The sequence below is a fragment of the Xenopus tropicalis genome, chromosome 10, assembly GCF_000004195.4.
Source record: "Xenopus tropicalis strain Nigerian chromosome 10, UCB_Xtro_10.0, whole genome shotgun sequence".
NCBI classification, from domain to species: domain Eukaryota; kingdom Metazoa; phylum Chordata; class Amphibia; order Anura; family Pipidae; genus Xenopus; species Xenopus tropicalis.
This window is the reverse complement of record NC_030686.2, coordinates 27,969,853-27,985,548: the sequence shown is the minus strand read 5'-3', so window position 1 is coordinate 27,985,548 and position 15,696 is coordinate 27,969,853. Positions and strand designations below refer to the sequence as shown.

At 38.5% G+C, this 15,696-nt stretch overlaps 1 protein-coding gene across 4 annotated transcripts; it reads left to right on the top strand.

Moving 5' to 3' along the window:
- The first annotated feature begins 677 nt into the window (after window positions 1-677).
- mafg (v-maf avian musculoaponeurotic fibrosarcoma oncogene homolog G) lies at window positions 678-14,002 on the top strand. Of its 4 annotated transcripts, XM_031894572.1 has the most exons (5): window positions 1,745-1,804; window positions 6,982-7,060; window positions 10,642-10,704; window positions 10,942-11,005; window positions 11,235-14,002. In XM_031894572.1, exons 4-5 carry the CDS (start codon window positions 10,967-10,969, stop codon window positions 11,685-11,687), a joined length of 492 nt encoding a protein of 163 aa, XP_031750432.1. In that variant the 5' UTR covers window positions 1,745-1,804; window positions 6,982-7,060; window positions 10,642-10,704; window positions 10,942-10,966; the 3' UTR covers window positions 11,688-14,002. The 4 variants fall into 4 exon arrangements, with proteins under 4 accessions (XP_004916428.1, XP_031750433.1, XP_004916429.1 ...); XM_004916371.4 differs by lacking the exon at window positions 10,642-10,704 and having other exon boundaries at window positions 678-1,804; window positions 6,982-7,076; XM_004916372.4 differs by lacking the exon at window positions 10,642-10,704 and having other exon boundaries at window positions 679-1,804.
- Window positions 14,003-15,696: the final 1,694 nt, after the last annotated feature.

Genomic DNA, 15,696 nt, shown 5'->3' with positions numbered 1-15,696 from the left:
AGAACTTATTATCCCAATGGACTAAATACAAAATATCCTGGTTAGGACGAAGATGTTTATTTTACCAAAACTATATTTTTTTCACTCCCTACTTATTCCAGTACCTAAGACTGGGCTCATTACTTCACAAAAACTTTTAAACAGGTTCATATGGAATCATGGCTACCCTTGTGTTTTGGGTGCCATTTTATGTAAACATAAGAAAAGTGATGGTTTAAATTTTCTCAGTTCATTAAAATATTATCAGGCAGCTCAAATATCTCCTATAACTGTATTACGTTTCCGATTAACACAATTTTTTTGTGGTTAAAATCACAATATGCCAAAAATTTAGAGTAACCACGATAATTTCTGATGTTCGAAAATTATTTTATCGGTCGTACGAAAATATTATGGTTCGTTTTGAAAGTCACAAAATTTTCGGATCTGAACGTTCAGAAATGGCCCAAAAACCTTTCTGGCTTTGAAACCTTCAATGCATGATTTTGAAAGCCTTCCCAACTTGGCCAAAAGATAGTCACGATACCAAAGCTTGAATAAATTCCGAAATGATTGCAGTCTTTACGAAAAATACGACTTTCTTGTGGAAGTTAACGAAAACCACGAAAAAGTTGTGACATTTTAATGAAATTATCGTGGACATTACGAAAAGTTCAATAAATTAGAAAAAATACAATTTTTTCTCAAAAATAAAAATTGTGGTTTAATGAATGGGCCCCTAAGTGTAAGGGATTTCAGTTTTATCCATTTGCCTTCCATGACAAGCAGGCCCTAGAGCCTAGACCCTCAAAGTTTGTTTGTAAACATCCTGTAACTAGGATGAAACACAGTAGTAGTCACTGCAGACTATGAAATATTTCATTTCCAGTAACATGTAATATTTGATGGTATCCTTTAGCCAAACCTTAAACCATGTGACCAGCCTAAGAAAGTCTTGCTCAGCTGCAGCATCTGACTTCAGATCTCCCCTAATGTTGCTTCCTCCTTCCACTTTGGTCCAAATTTCATCCATGAAGTTAAGGATGGATATAAGGCTAAGATATTAATGCTAAACCTCACGTTAGGAAGCATTTTAATAAATATAGATGTTTTCAAAAGAACCCAGGATACTTCCCATAGTAATAGGGTTACAATGCTTACCAACAAAACCAAACCTTCTTTTAGGTAGTTAAATGTTATACTTATCTATTTCTTATCTAAAACTTTTGTCCTTTCTTCATCTTTATGACAATTACAACCTGAACTGCATCTTTGTTTTATAATATTTATTTGAATTTCTGCTCTTTCAAAACATTCCCTTATCTTTAGAATTGTCATCCGACAGACTTCCGGTAAAAAAAATCTTCCACGTTCAGCTACTCCCCTTCCTGTGATATCACATTGTCCAATAAGCACAGATCAGACCTGTGCTGGCTCCCACCTCTTTAAAGCCACAAGCTCCTCTGCCGGGGAACACAGAAATGTGGTTCCAGTGGTACAAATGTATTTTCCCAGTGTATCTTCAGGAGGCAGTTGCTAAACCCATTAGCTGTTGCTAAGTGGCAATCCTATCCCTAGAATAAATATTGTTTGCTGGTCATAAATTCCTGCAAACGCTTCTTTATTTCATCCTGGGCAACGGAGTTACTAATCCTGTAGCCTGCCTCCTTGCTTAGCTGTCCATCTGTCACCCTGCCCTCCTCTAATTCTGATTGGATGTGCTGCCAGAACCTGTGTGAGTGACATGATGCACACTGGGTTCTCCGTTAGCTGAATGGAAACGTTTTCTCCCCCTCCTTCCCCTCCCTGTTGGATAACAGAAAAGGTATGCTTTTTTTTTTCATTTTCTGCAGTCACAGTAGAAATATGAGACATGGGCTCTGTACAGGGAAAATTATTTTTGCACAGCAGCTGTCAGTTGTGTGGGCTCTGAGTTTAGGAACAAAAAAGAGAGAATATTCATTGAAACGCCTGGAGCGGAAAAGGGAATGCAAATTTTTTTGGAGGGGGGTGGGGCATGGTATTCTTTCATCTATATGACAATTACAGGCTGAACTGCATGTTTGATTCATAAGCCCCATTTGCCCTGTTCCAAGGCGTATGGGTCCAGGGGCACTGGAGACAAGCAAGGCTTATTTACAGATGGGAAGGCACACATTGTGTTGTGTTTCCTTTCATCCTGGCATCCTGGGCAATTCAGCTACTGATCATGCAGCCTGCCTCCTTGCTTAGCAGTCCATCTTCTGCCCCGCCCCCTCTGCTTGTGATTGGATGTGCTGCCAGGCACTGTGTGAGTGACATGCCCCACACTGGTTCTCTGTCGGCTGAATGGAACCACTTGCTCCCCCTTCTCCCTCCTTCCCCCTCCCTGTTGGATAGCAGAAAAGGTATGCTTTTTCATCTTCTGCAGTCACAGTGGAAATATGCAATGTGCGCCCTGTATGGGGAAAAGGGTTGCTAACAGAAATTCATAGACTCTCAGCAGGTGCAGAGACTATATTCTCTTGCCTTATAAATGTATTCATTAAATGCAGGCTTCTGGGCTTTTGCCTTATAAATGGATTGAATGTATTCTGCCTGGAGAGCTGTTTTCTGTGCCTCTTTTATTCTTCCCATCTCTAATGTGTACAACTGGGAGTTCTCGGCCTCTCTTGATTAACTGGCTATGCAGGTACTGATAACATGGTGTGAAACTAAGTTTAATACTATATTTGGCGCATATACAGTGGTGTGAAAAACTATTTGCCCCCTTCCTGATTTCTTATTCTTTTGCATGTTTGTCACACAAAATGTTTCTGATCATCAAACACATTTAACTATTAGTCAAAGATAACACAAGTAAACACAAAATGCAGTTTTTAAATGAGGGTTTTTATTATTTAGGGAGAAAACCTACATGGCCCTGTGTGAAAAAGTAATTGCCCCCTGAACCTAATAACTGGTTGGGCCACCCTTAGCAGCAATAACTGCAATCAAGCGTTTGCGATAACTTGCAACAAGTCTTTTACAGCGCTCTGGAGGAATTTTGGCCCACTCATCTTTGCAGAATTGTTGTAATTCAGCTTTATTTGAGGGTTTTCTAGCATGAACCGCCTTTTTAAGGTCATGCCACAACATCTCAATAGGATTCAGGTCAGGACTTTGACTAGGCCACTCCAAAGTCTTCATTTTGTTTTTCTTCAGCCATTCAGAGGTGGATTTGCTGGTGTGTTTTGGGTCATTGTCCTGCTGCAGCACCCAAGATCGCTTCAGCTTGAGTTGACGAACAGATGGCCGGACATTCTCCTTCATGATTTTTTGGTAGACAGTAGAATTCATGGTTCCATCTATCACAGCAAGCCTTCCAGGTCCTGAAGCAGCAAAACAACCCCAGACCATCACACTACCACCACCATATTTTACTGTTGGTATGATGTTCTTTTTCTGAAATGCTGTGTTACTTTTACGCCAGATGTAACGGGACACGCACCTTCCAAAAAGTTCAACTTTTGTCTCGTCGGTCCACAAGGTATTTTCCCAAAAGTCTTGGCAATCATTGAGATGTTTTTTAGCAAAATTGAGATGAGCCTTAATGTTCTTTTTGCTTAAAAGTGGTTTGCGCCTTGGAAATCTGCCATGCAGGCCATTTTTGCCCAGTCTCTTTCTTATGGTGGAATCGTGAACACTGACCTTAATTGAGGCAAGTGAGGCCTGCAGTTCTTTAGATGTTGTCCTGGGGTCTTTTGTGGCCTCTCGGATGAGTTGTCTCTGCGCTCTTGGGGTAATTTTGGTCGGCCGGCCACTCCTGGGAAGGTTCACCACTGTTCCATGTTTTTGCCATTTGTGGATAATGGCTCTCACTGTGGTTCGCTGGAGTCCCAAAGCTTTAGAAATGGCTTTATAACCTTTACCAGACTGATAGATCTCAATTACTTTTGTTCTCATTTGTTCCTGAATTTCTTTGGATCTTGGCATGATGTCTAGCTTTTGAGGTGCTTTTGGTCTACTTCTCTGTGTCAGGTAGCTCCTATTTAAGTGATTTCTTGATTGAAACAGGTGTGGCAGTAATCAGGCCTGGGGGTGACTACAGAAATTGAACTCAGGTGTGATAAACCACAGTTAAGTTATTTTTTAACAAGGGGGGCAATCACTTTTTCACACAGGGCCATGTAGATTTGGAGTTTTTTTTCTCCCTTAATAACGTAAACCTTCATTTAAAAACTGCATTTTGTGTTCAATTATGTTATCTTTGACTAATAGTTAACTGTTTTTGATGAGCAGAAACATTTAAGTGTGACAAATATGCAAAAGAATAAGAAATCAGGAAGGGGGCAAATAGTTTTTCACACCACTGTATATGCATGCTGTACATGGTTCATTGGTCATGTGTGAAAATGTTATCTGTCAACCAGTGCATGGCCACTTGTACTGTTTCTGTATCCGTCTATTTGGCTCTGTGGCTGATCAGTTGGATACCATACAGGTTCTGCCAGTGTACGGACAACTTAAAGGGGACATAGAATGTGTCAGTGCATTATACTCCTCTAAATATAGAAGGAAAGTGAAACATATTCTCACCAAATCCAGTGGAGACCAAAACAATAGTGTGAGTGCATTCAGTTTATTTAGGGATGTTTAAGAAAATATGTTTTGGATCACTAGGGATCCAAGTTGAAACCTTTTTGCAGGGGCCGTTAGGACATGCTCATTACTCATTTCATACATGGACAAGGGGCCATAGATGGGACAGCTGGGAGCTCCAATAAAGGGTCCTTTTTTCTATAACTTTATTAGTTTTAGAAGGAAAAAAAACGAGATAAACAATATACTTGAAAGGTGAAAGTTACAGGAAAAGGTTCCATTGTTAAAGGAACAGTAACACCAAAAAATGAAAGTGTATAAAAGTAACTAAAATATAATGTGCTGCTGCCCTGCACTGGTAAAAGTTGTGTGTTTACTTCAGAAAGTCTACTATAATTTATATAAATAAGCTACTATGTAGCCATGGAGGCAGCCATTCAAAGGAGAAAAGGCACAGGCACATAGCAGATAACAGATAAAACACTATTGTATTCTACAGAACTTATCTGTTATCTGCTATGTAACCTGTGCCTTTTCTCCTTTTTCCAGCTTGAATGGCTGCCCCCGTGGCTACACAGCAACTTATTATATAAATTATAGTAGTGTTACTGTAGCAAACACACCAGTTTTACCAGTGCAGGGCAACAGTGCATTATATTTTTATTACTTTAAAGCTCATTCATTTTTTAGTGTTACTGTTCCTTTAAAGCTAATGATCACTTTAGTTCAGAATAAAACCTGTACCATATACAGATATGGAACCTTTTATCCAAAATGCTCAAGGCCTGGGGTTTTCCAGATAAAGGATGTTTCTGGAATATGGATCTCCATACATTAAATTTACAAAGAAATTATTTAAATATTAAAAAAAACGCAATGGGACTGTTTTGTCTCTAATAAAGGATTAATTTTATCTTAGTTGGGATCAAGTAAAAGGTACTGTTTTTAATTACAGAGAAAATTCAGAGACTTCTGGATAATGGGTTTCAGGATTAACCTGTATTATTCATTGCCTATAAAATAAGGGAGGTTTCAAAATACGCTTTATGACTCCTTGAAACCCTGTGTTATGCTGGCAAACATAGGAATGTTTATTACTTATCTTTCTATTCAGACCCTCTCCTATTCATATTCCAGTCGTTCATTTAAGCCACTGTCTGGTTGCTAAGGTAACGAGATCATAGCAACCAGATAACTACTAAAAAAAAGCTAAATAACTGAAAAACCACAAAACTAAAAATTGAAAATTGCCTCAGAATATCAATGTCTACATCACTTCAACAGTTAATTTAAAGGTTACAGTCCCTTTAATATATTTCAGTCTTTGATAAATATGGCCCAATATCCAGTGCCCTCCATGTCTGGGACAAAGCTACATTTTCCTTTGATTTACACCTCTGCTCCTCAGTGTAAAAGTTTAAATGAAACAATTCAGATGTGATTAAAGTGCACATTCCAGGCTTTAATTTGAAGGTATTTGCAAATGTTTCAGTTTCACTATGTAGAAATTACAGCGCTGTTTATACCTAGTCCCCCTCATATCAGGGCACCATAATGTTTGGGACAAAGTAATGGTAGGTATATTAAAGTAGTCATGTTTAGTACTTTGTATCCCTTGCATGCAATGACTGCGTGAAGTTTACTCTAGTGCAGCCATCATCAACTCCTGCTTGTTCCAGGCGTTTATCAGCATTTGGAAGGCTCAATTGGATTTAAATCAGATGACTGGCTTGGCCATTGAATAATTTTCCATTTATTAGCTTTTAAAAACTCCAGTGATTCCTTAATGTTTGGGATCATTATCTTGTTGCAGGCTGAAACTCCATCCAATGAGTTTGGAGGCATTTACTTGAACTTGAGCTGATAAGATGTTTCTGTACAGCTCAGAATTCATTGTGCAACTGCCATCAGTAGTTACATCATCAATAAAGATAAGTGTCATGGTTTGGGCAGGTACAGCTGCCACAGGTACTAACACCCCCGCCACCATGTTTACCAGATGAGTTGGTATGCTTTGAATCTTGGGCTTTTCTTTTTTGTCTCCACACTTTCCTCTTGCCAACACTCTGATACAGGTAAATCTTGGTTCCGTCTGTCAATAATACCATTTTCCAGAATTCTACAGGCTCTTTTAAGTACTTTTTTGCAAACTGTAATCTGGCCATTTTTGTGGCCAACTAGTGGTTTGCATCTTGCAGTGTAGCCTCTATATTTCTGTATATGAAGTCTTCTGCGGACAGTAGTCTCTGACAAAGACACACCTGCCTCCTGATCTGCTGGACAGGCATTTGAGGATTTTTCTTCTGTCATGAGCAGTGGAGGTCTCCCTTGACGATTACAGAGCTCGCCAGTGCAGTCTTTCTTAATGATATTCCAGACAGTTGATTTTGGTAATCTTAAGGTTTGACCGATGTCTCTAATGGTTTTATTCTTGTTTTTCAGCCTCATAATAGCTTCCTTGACTTTCGTTGGCACAACTTTTCTCGTCATGTTGAACAATGGCAGCTACAGACTCCAAATGGTAAAAGCAAGCCTAGGTATCTTATCCCTGCACTAATGAAGCAATGCAACACACCTAATTAATCACAAACACCCACTAAGTCTGTTGTCCCAAAACATTATGGTGCCCTGCTATGTATAAAAAGTGTTGTAATTTCTACATGGTGAAACTGAAATGTATACAAATAACTTTAAATTATGAAAGTCTGGAATGTGCACTTTAATCACAGACAACATGGACGATACTACTGATAGAGTGCAGCAAACATGGATGTGGTCCATGGAGGTTCTGCATACACCTACTCCTATGCTCTAGTTTTTAGCCTAAGGGACACATTTTCTTTTGTTTTTTCTCTCCATGGCTGTGTTATTTTCTGTCTTACTCCTTGTTCACATTGTCTCCACACTACTAATTTTCAACAGGAACACAATAAGTTTTTCTGCTAATATTCTGAAAGGAATTGTGTCAGTATCGCTAGAAAATAGACTAGTATATAATTTTTTTTTTGCCTAAATTCTTCATGATTTTATTCACTCTACTTGGGGTCATATTTACCAAAATGCTAAATTCCACCTCCTATATCGCCAAAAGCATAGATAAGGTGGAATAGGAGTGGGATATTAGCATGGCGCATATAACATAGATATGAAATGGTAATGTGTGTGCTGCACCTTTATAATGGTTTTTCTAAATCTGGCAAAGTAGAATTGGTGCCCTTGATAAAGTGGCGTATTTTAACACTGGCATAATTACACCTTGCAAAAAGACATGTTCACCATTAATTTGTCAACATTTGTCATGTTGGCGTCTTGGTAAATTGCTGATGCCTTGGCAGATATTCCATTTTTGTCAACTTTGACATTTTGCACTTGCAAATATACCACTTGGAATTCTACAGATTTTCTACTGAGAATAGATACTCTGCACAGATAAGAGGAGTAGGAGGAAGGAAATGCCCATCCCAGTCATGATAATTTTCTAACAATATTGTGGGTTTTCTAAATATAAAGGACATTGACTTTTTGTTTCAGGTAGTCAGCACTAATTTATGTTTAATGGGGCATTCATTCCTCTTAGTGCCTTATATGCCATCATATAATAAGCTTGAATCTGATGTAAAATTGCCTTTATATCTTGGGCGCCTTTTGAAAATTTAGATTGTAAAAAATACTTTATTGTAGTACACCTGAAGTGATTACAACAAACATAACTCCTCCCCAACCCACAGCAACAAGCCATGCTCTCTTTTTACCCAATCCACTCACCCAGAGTGGAAATAATCCATAAAGAATAATATAACAATTAGTACAACTGGCAGAGAACTTGGCCTGTAGCTCAACAGCTCCACGGGCTCCTAGAGGCAACCAATGAACCTGTGGCTTTTCTCTCCTTTTATTCCAGGTGATCATATTAACATGTTTTCATTTTTTCTACTGTGTGTGAATTAAAGGGGATTTCAACCAAAAAAAGTCAGTTCTTGTGTGGATCTGTAAATCATGTGGCTTCTGCTACATTGTTTCAGGACCAGTGATGCAAAAATATTTTCTTTTATTGTGCAAAAAATGTTTTAGGTGGAGCGCAGTACAGATTTTGGATTACACAGTCAGTTTAGTACCATGGGAATACATATGCCAATACAACCTTGGCTTCAGCGTTTAATAAATGACAATTATAGCAAATGGAATTGAGATAGAGTTCGCTGGCTTAGATTTTGCTGTTGCTTGCATCAGAAACCTGCCTGTTAAAGTGGTTGAAAAGTGTATGCCTTTAAGGGGAAGGGGATGCTGTGGGCTCCCTAAACCTATGAAAAGCATATTGGATTTTTACTTTGTGTACATGGTCTCAATACTTGATATGATATTTCCTATTTGGTATAATTTTTGATCTATTAATTGAGTTGAATTTAGTTTACTTTTTTCAATTTGTTTTTAATGTTGTGTACATGTAATAAAAGTTGTAAAATGGAAAAATATTTTGCACAAATAAGAATAAAATAATTCTCATTTTGAAATGTAATATTCTTCATTATACAGTTATTGCATAGCAATTTTTAATTGTGCATTGCAAACTTTTTAAAGGAGACAGAAAGGTAAAAACTAAGTTAGCTTTATCAGAAAGGTCTGTGTAAAAACAGCCATAAGCACTCACAGAGTCCTCTATCAAAAGAAACACAGGATTTCTTGTCTTTTTTGTAAACATATTCTTCGGTATCTGACTTCCTCTCTCAGAAAAATCCTTTATTCTAGGGGCCAGAGTGTGGGCACCTCTCTCCTGTTTCCCCCCTCCCTTAGGAATGTGTAATCTGAGCTACAATGGCTAGAGCTGCAGCAGGAAGCTACCAAGATCAAGCTAAACTGCCAGCTGCTGTCTTAAACAAATAGAGAAAGCTTCTAGGGCTCTTTACTCAGGTATGGTAATGATTTCTGCAGAATAAATATAGAGGTGGCACTAATGTGGCAAATCTATTGGCAGTAAAATGCCAAAATGACTTTCCTTCTCCATTAAGACATGCTCAAAGGTGGGGAATCTTTTGGAGCAAACATAACTTTTTCATTAAGAAGTTTTATTACATAGACTGCACATTGGCACAAACTTTCTTCCACTGTCGGAAGGGGTCAGTTTCCCCGCTTACAAAAGCTATATTATATTACAGATTTGTTTGTGCACAGGCATACATTTTTGCATTGCAAATATTTTTTGTTACTGGCTGTTATTACATTCCTCCTTTATTCTCTAGAGTCTAGAGGTTTCTGTTCTTAAAATGTTTAAATGAAGGCCATTTTTTTACTGCTCTAATAAGCCAATGATTAAGGGCGGTTCTACCCTAAAAGCATGAGGTAGCTGATGCTGCTGGTGGTTTTTACTTTTTTTCCCAATAAAGATTTGCTTTTTAACTGAAGCCTTGGAGTGCGGAGACCTCTTTTCCCTTCTTTGGATTGTTGCTTGTATATAGAAAATTGTGCCAGTGTAGTTTATAACTCTACCTGTGTCCCCCTGCTTACTCTGTAGGTTAGCGAGTTATAGTATCCAGCCATTTAGATTAAAAATGTAACATTCACATCTGCTACCACTCACAATTTGGAGGGGTAAAGAATAAAATCAGACACACATTTTGCAGACCTTGTTACCCCCTGGTATTGTATGAGGGGGGAAGATTGCAATTGTTCTGCATTCAGCCATGAGCTGCCCTGACTTCTTGTGCTTAATAGAATGGCATCCTGGTCTTTGGTATTGTTGCTATCAGTGGCCTGGGCTGTACTCTGGTGCTGGAGCTTTCAACTCAAAGCAATGGGCTCAATGAGAGGTAGGATGAGCCAAAAGCTTCCCCTAGCCACATTTCAATTAGTCATTCTGGGTTAGTTCCCACTTTGGTGTACTATTATTTTAACCCCTAACTTATTGCTATGCAGCTTTATGTGCTAATATATGCACAAAAGTATTGAGCTTTACAAACAGACCTCAGTGTGTGCAAAAATGTTATTTCGGCATAAATCACTATATGATAACATAGCGCAGGGATATTTATGTCTATGTCAGCTGCTTACATTTGCATGAGGAGCTCCTTTTATTATTATTATATGTTTTTTTTTTTTTTACAACAGCCATCTGCTATTGTGCATGGATATATATAGTGTATGAACACACCATGCTGCTCAGTGATACAGGTATTCTGCTGACTCAGCATGACTGTGCAAGTTCTACTGTTTCTTTCCCCTTGCTTATTTTTTAAGTTTTTTTCGTTCCTGGACTTTGTAAATATATATTGTTTTATCTGGGTTAACTATTCCTGTAGACAAGCAGTGCATGAGGTGTGTGTGTGTGTTAAGACTAGGGGGTGTTTTGTGTGCTGTTATAAGAGTACAAAACTCATTCTCATATTCTGTATTTATGTTCTTCTTTAGTTTGCTGGCACAAGGTTCCTGGGTTATGACGACTATCGGCAAAGGCAACATCAAAGCCTTGAAGGTAAATTGCTCTTTGTCACCTCCCAAATCTATACTACTGTACATCAGAATCATTGCTGTCACCATAGATCAACATGGGCAATAGAAAGGCATCCAGATACTATTGTACTTCAGGTCTCATCATCTCCCCCAATAGCTAGGAGTTAAGTCTCAACCACATCTTGAGGGCAACTGATGTCAGCTACTGCTCTAGATTAGAACTAACCAATCACTCCCACTTAATCTGACAGGTGAAGCGAGAGCCAGGGGAGAATGGCACAAGCCTTACAGATGAAGAACTAGTAACAATGTCTGTCCGTGAACTAAACCAGCATCTCCGTGGTCTCTCCAAGGAGGAGATTATTCAGCTAAAACAGCGCCGGCGCACACTAAAGAACCGCGGCTATGCAGCTAGCTGCCGAGTTAAACGTGTGACCCAAAAAGAGGAGCTGGAAAAACAAAAGGCTGAATTGCAGCAGGAGGTGGAAAAACTTGCATCTGAAAATGCCAGTATTCGACTGGAGCTGGACTCATTGCGCTCAAAGTATGAAGCACTGCAAAACTTTGCCAGGACTGTAGCACGCAGCCCTATTAATACTCCGCTTGGGCAATTCACACTAGGCAATAGGCCCTTCATAACGAGTAAAATGGCCGCAACTAGTGTCATTACCATAGTGAAATCCAAAACAGATGCAAGATCATAAGTGTATAACAGATAGGAAGGACTGCTCCAAAGCACAAGCACTTCATGATCAAGAGCATTGGTTTAAGAAGAGGCAGTAAATTTCTTAATTGGTTAACGGGAGAATATAGCAGTCATGGGGTCAGTTTACAGTGAGCGAAACTGGAGATCTCTTTGTAAAAAGAGGAAGGAACTGAGCTGCCTGTGAGAATCCATGTGGCCCAGTTGGTGGGTTTCCTCACATGAACCGCTTGCTTTAATTCTTTCCACAACATTTCAATTGGATTAAGGTCAGGACTTTCACTTGGCCATTCCAGAACATTCACTTTATTCTTCTTTAACCATTCTTTGGTAGAACAACATGTGTGTTTAAGATTGTTCCTTGCTGCATGAACCACTGTCTTTTGAGATTCAGTTCAGGGACAAATGTCTTTACATTTTCCTTTAGAATTCTCTGACGTAGTTCAGAATTCATTGTTCCATCAATGATGGAAAGCTGTCCAGGCCGAGATGCAGCAAAACAGGCCCAAACAGGACACTTCCACCACCATGTTTTACAGATGGGATAAGGTTCTTATGTTGGAATGCAGTGTTTTTCTTTCTCAAAATGTAACTCTCCTTATTTAAGCCGAACAGTTCTATTTTGGCTTCATTCTTACAACAAACATTCCTTCAGTTTCCTTTTGGTTTGTCCACATGATCTTTAGCAAACTGTAGATAATACAGCAATATTTTTGGGGAGAGCAGTAGCTTTCGATTTTGCTAACCTGCCAAACACACCATTGCTGTTCAGTGTTATCCTGATGTGGACAGGACTCATGCACATCAATATTTGCCAATGTGATACAGGCCTTCAGTTGCTTAGAAGTTACCCAGGGTTCCTTTGAAACCTCTTAGGCTATTAGACACCTTGCAGTTGGAGTTATCTTTGATATTCCACCACTTCTCGGTAGGGTAACAACGGCCTTGAATTTCTTTCATTTGTACAAATCTGTCTGACTGCTGATTGGTGGAGTCTAATAACCTTTTCCAGTTTTATGAGCATCAACAACTCTTTTTCTGAGGTCCTCAGACACCTCCTTTGTTCGAGCCATGATACACATCAACAAAAGTGTTGTATGTGTGATCAGGCTTTGCTAGATCCATATTCATAAAATAAAACAGGGCCTCTCACTCTCACTGATTGTCACCCCATTGACTAAAAACACCAGACTCTGATTCCACTTTCAAATGATATGATAAAGCTAAGGATTGACTTAATTTTGCCACACACAGTTTATGTTATTGGATCATTTTTTTTCCAATAAATACATGACCAAATAGGTTTATTTGTTTAACTAGGTTTTCTTTTTCTACTTAAAGGACTGTTTGAAAATCAGTTGATGTTACCTTCATATAAAAACATAGAAAACTGTAAAGGGTTCACAAACTTTCGAGAACTACCATATGTGTCCATAAGCTTAAGCTTGGTCTTTTACAAGTAGAAGAATCAAAATTGACTGTATTTGAGTTTCCTGTTAATTTGTGCTGATTGTGGTGTTTTAGCGTGTTTTATATGAGGTATGTGGCGCTGTGCATTTTGATGTGGCTGTACTTGTGTTGTGGTAGATCATTTGAAGGATTATAAAAGTAATGCTACTTTTCCAAGTTGGTGTTGTGTTTTGACATCAGTGTTCACACTGTTGTATTATCAGTCAAGGTTGGAGGTAGTGTATGTGACTTCTTATGAATATTTTGTACTGTAAGACTGTTCTGCTGCTTGTGTGCTGGTACAATTATTTATTTTTTTGTGATATCATATGTGCCGTCAGTCTCTTGGCATTATGTTTTGTTGTGAATGGCTTTTGTGTATGGCCCAGTGAGTTCTCTTAATGCCAGATAGTGCTGCTTTTGGGGTACTATTGTGACTATTTTTGGTGTGTGTGTGTTGGATGCAGCTTCTATAGTGTATCTCTGCCAAATTGTAGCTTGCATGCTGAATCCTAGATCTTCTTAGGGTATATATTTCCTAAGTGATAAAAAGAGATTGATCATTCAGTGTTACTTGCAAACTAATACAAGGACAAGGAAAGTCACAACTCTCTTTGTGATGTTTCAAAAAAAGTAGTGACATTTACTGCCCCTATATTTAATGTAGACAGCAAATACTTCCATTTCCCCAGGTGTTAGATTCAGCCCCTTATTTTGTTTTTAATTTATTTAAGATTAAAGTGCATTGTGTGAAGATCCAAAGGATTATATTTTCCACATCATTTCAGAATTTAATTCAGACTAAAGGTGGCCATATATGGGCCGATTCTAGCTACCGATATCAGTCATTTAGACCGATTCGCCAGCTTATTTGCCTGTGTATGGGCACGAACAACGGGCCTCCCCGACCGACATCTGGCCTTAAATCAGCCATATCTTGATCTGGCAGGTTTGATTTTTCTGTTGGATCAGGGACCACATTGGCTCGTTGATGTTGCCCCCAAACCGACAGTGCCTATACCTGCCCGATATCGCCCACCCGTAGGTGGGGATATCGAGAGATGATCCACTTACTTGCCCACCATTTAATGCAGGTGTATTCATTATTTTGATAATGATTTGATTGGTGCAATGCTGGTGAAAAACACATTATTAAATGGCCAGGGGTTAGCACTGTTGCTAGTTCTAGGGTCCTGAGTTCAGTTCTGACCTGGGGCCTATCTGCAAGGATTTTGTACAGTATGTTGTTGTCATGTCTGTTTTGTTTTATCTGGGTACTCCAGTTTCATTCCAAAGCATTCAGTAATATTGATTGACTCCTGATCAAACTGACTGTAAGTTCCACTGGTGCAGGGGTTCATATAAGGGCAGTGACACACGAGGAGATTAGATGCGCCGTGGCAAATCTTCCCGTAATGCCCACCGACTAGAATGTAAATCGCTGGTGGGATGGCATACGCCTTGAGAGGAATCTTCAGTGACTTCGGCAAATTGCGGCGCCACGTATGCCATCCCACCGTAGATTTACATTCTAGCTGGTGGGATAGCATTGTGGGGAGATTAGTCGCCCGCGACAATGGAGATTTGTCGCGGTGTGACTAATCTCCCCGTGTGTCACGGCCCGAAAAGATGAGCAATCTCTGCAAAGTGCTAAGTAAATGTTTCGGCACTATTTAACAAAAGTATAAAAAAAAATATGAAAAGGAATTTTCATTAAAGCTTTGTAAATCCATGTACATTTGCTGATTTGCGGATATTTTTATGCTGTGTATGTAACTTTATCATATACTTTACTAATAGTGCACTTTTTTTTTTTGAGCTTCAGATTGTTTCACATTAATTTTAAAGATAAAGTCATATGTGAATATTCTCTATTTTTCCAGATTAATTTGAAATATATAATTAGCAGAAGGAAATGATACAAAAAATGTAACCCCACACAATGGCGGCAGAACCCTACAGCCACAGACACTGAGACTGTACAAATAACATAAATACTCCAGCAATTGAATGTGGGGTTTAGTATCAACTTATATTTATTATTAAATGCTTTATTCTATGTTTACGTTAATATACAATGCTACAATCGCTTCAAATATTTCATCCATTAATGATCCATGATTTAATGTTAAATCTTAGTAAAGTAAATGCAATTTAAAAACAATTAAAATTATCCAAAGAATTTACAGATATTATAAAATTAAGAAATTATGATAATAGCAATGAAGGTATGATGGTGGGATGGATTTATAAGTGAATCAATGTCCAGGAATTAATCAGTTGCGTGATAATAAATTCAGCCTATGTACTGACTACACAGGGTATAAAAGATATTGGTTCGAAAAGCACAGCTGATACCAAATGAGCAGTGCCAATAGCATTTTATATATAATCGTTATGCTGGTATCTGGATTATAAAAGATAAAGAAACACCAATTGACACTGATAACTGAGTACCTTGGGGATATTTCCATATTTTTTTTATCATCTAGCAGTTTGGTAGGTTTTTAGTTATACCAAAAGGCTGAATGAACTCGACTGATTTTTAAATTTTTTTTCAA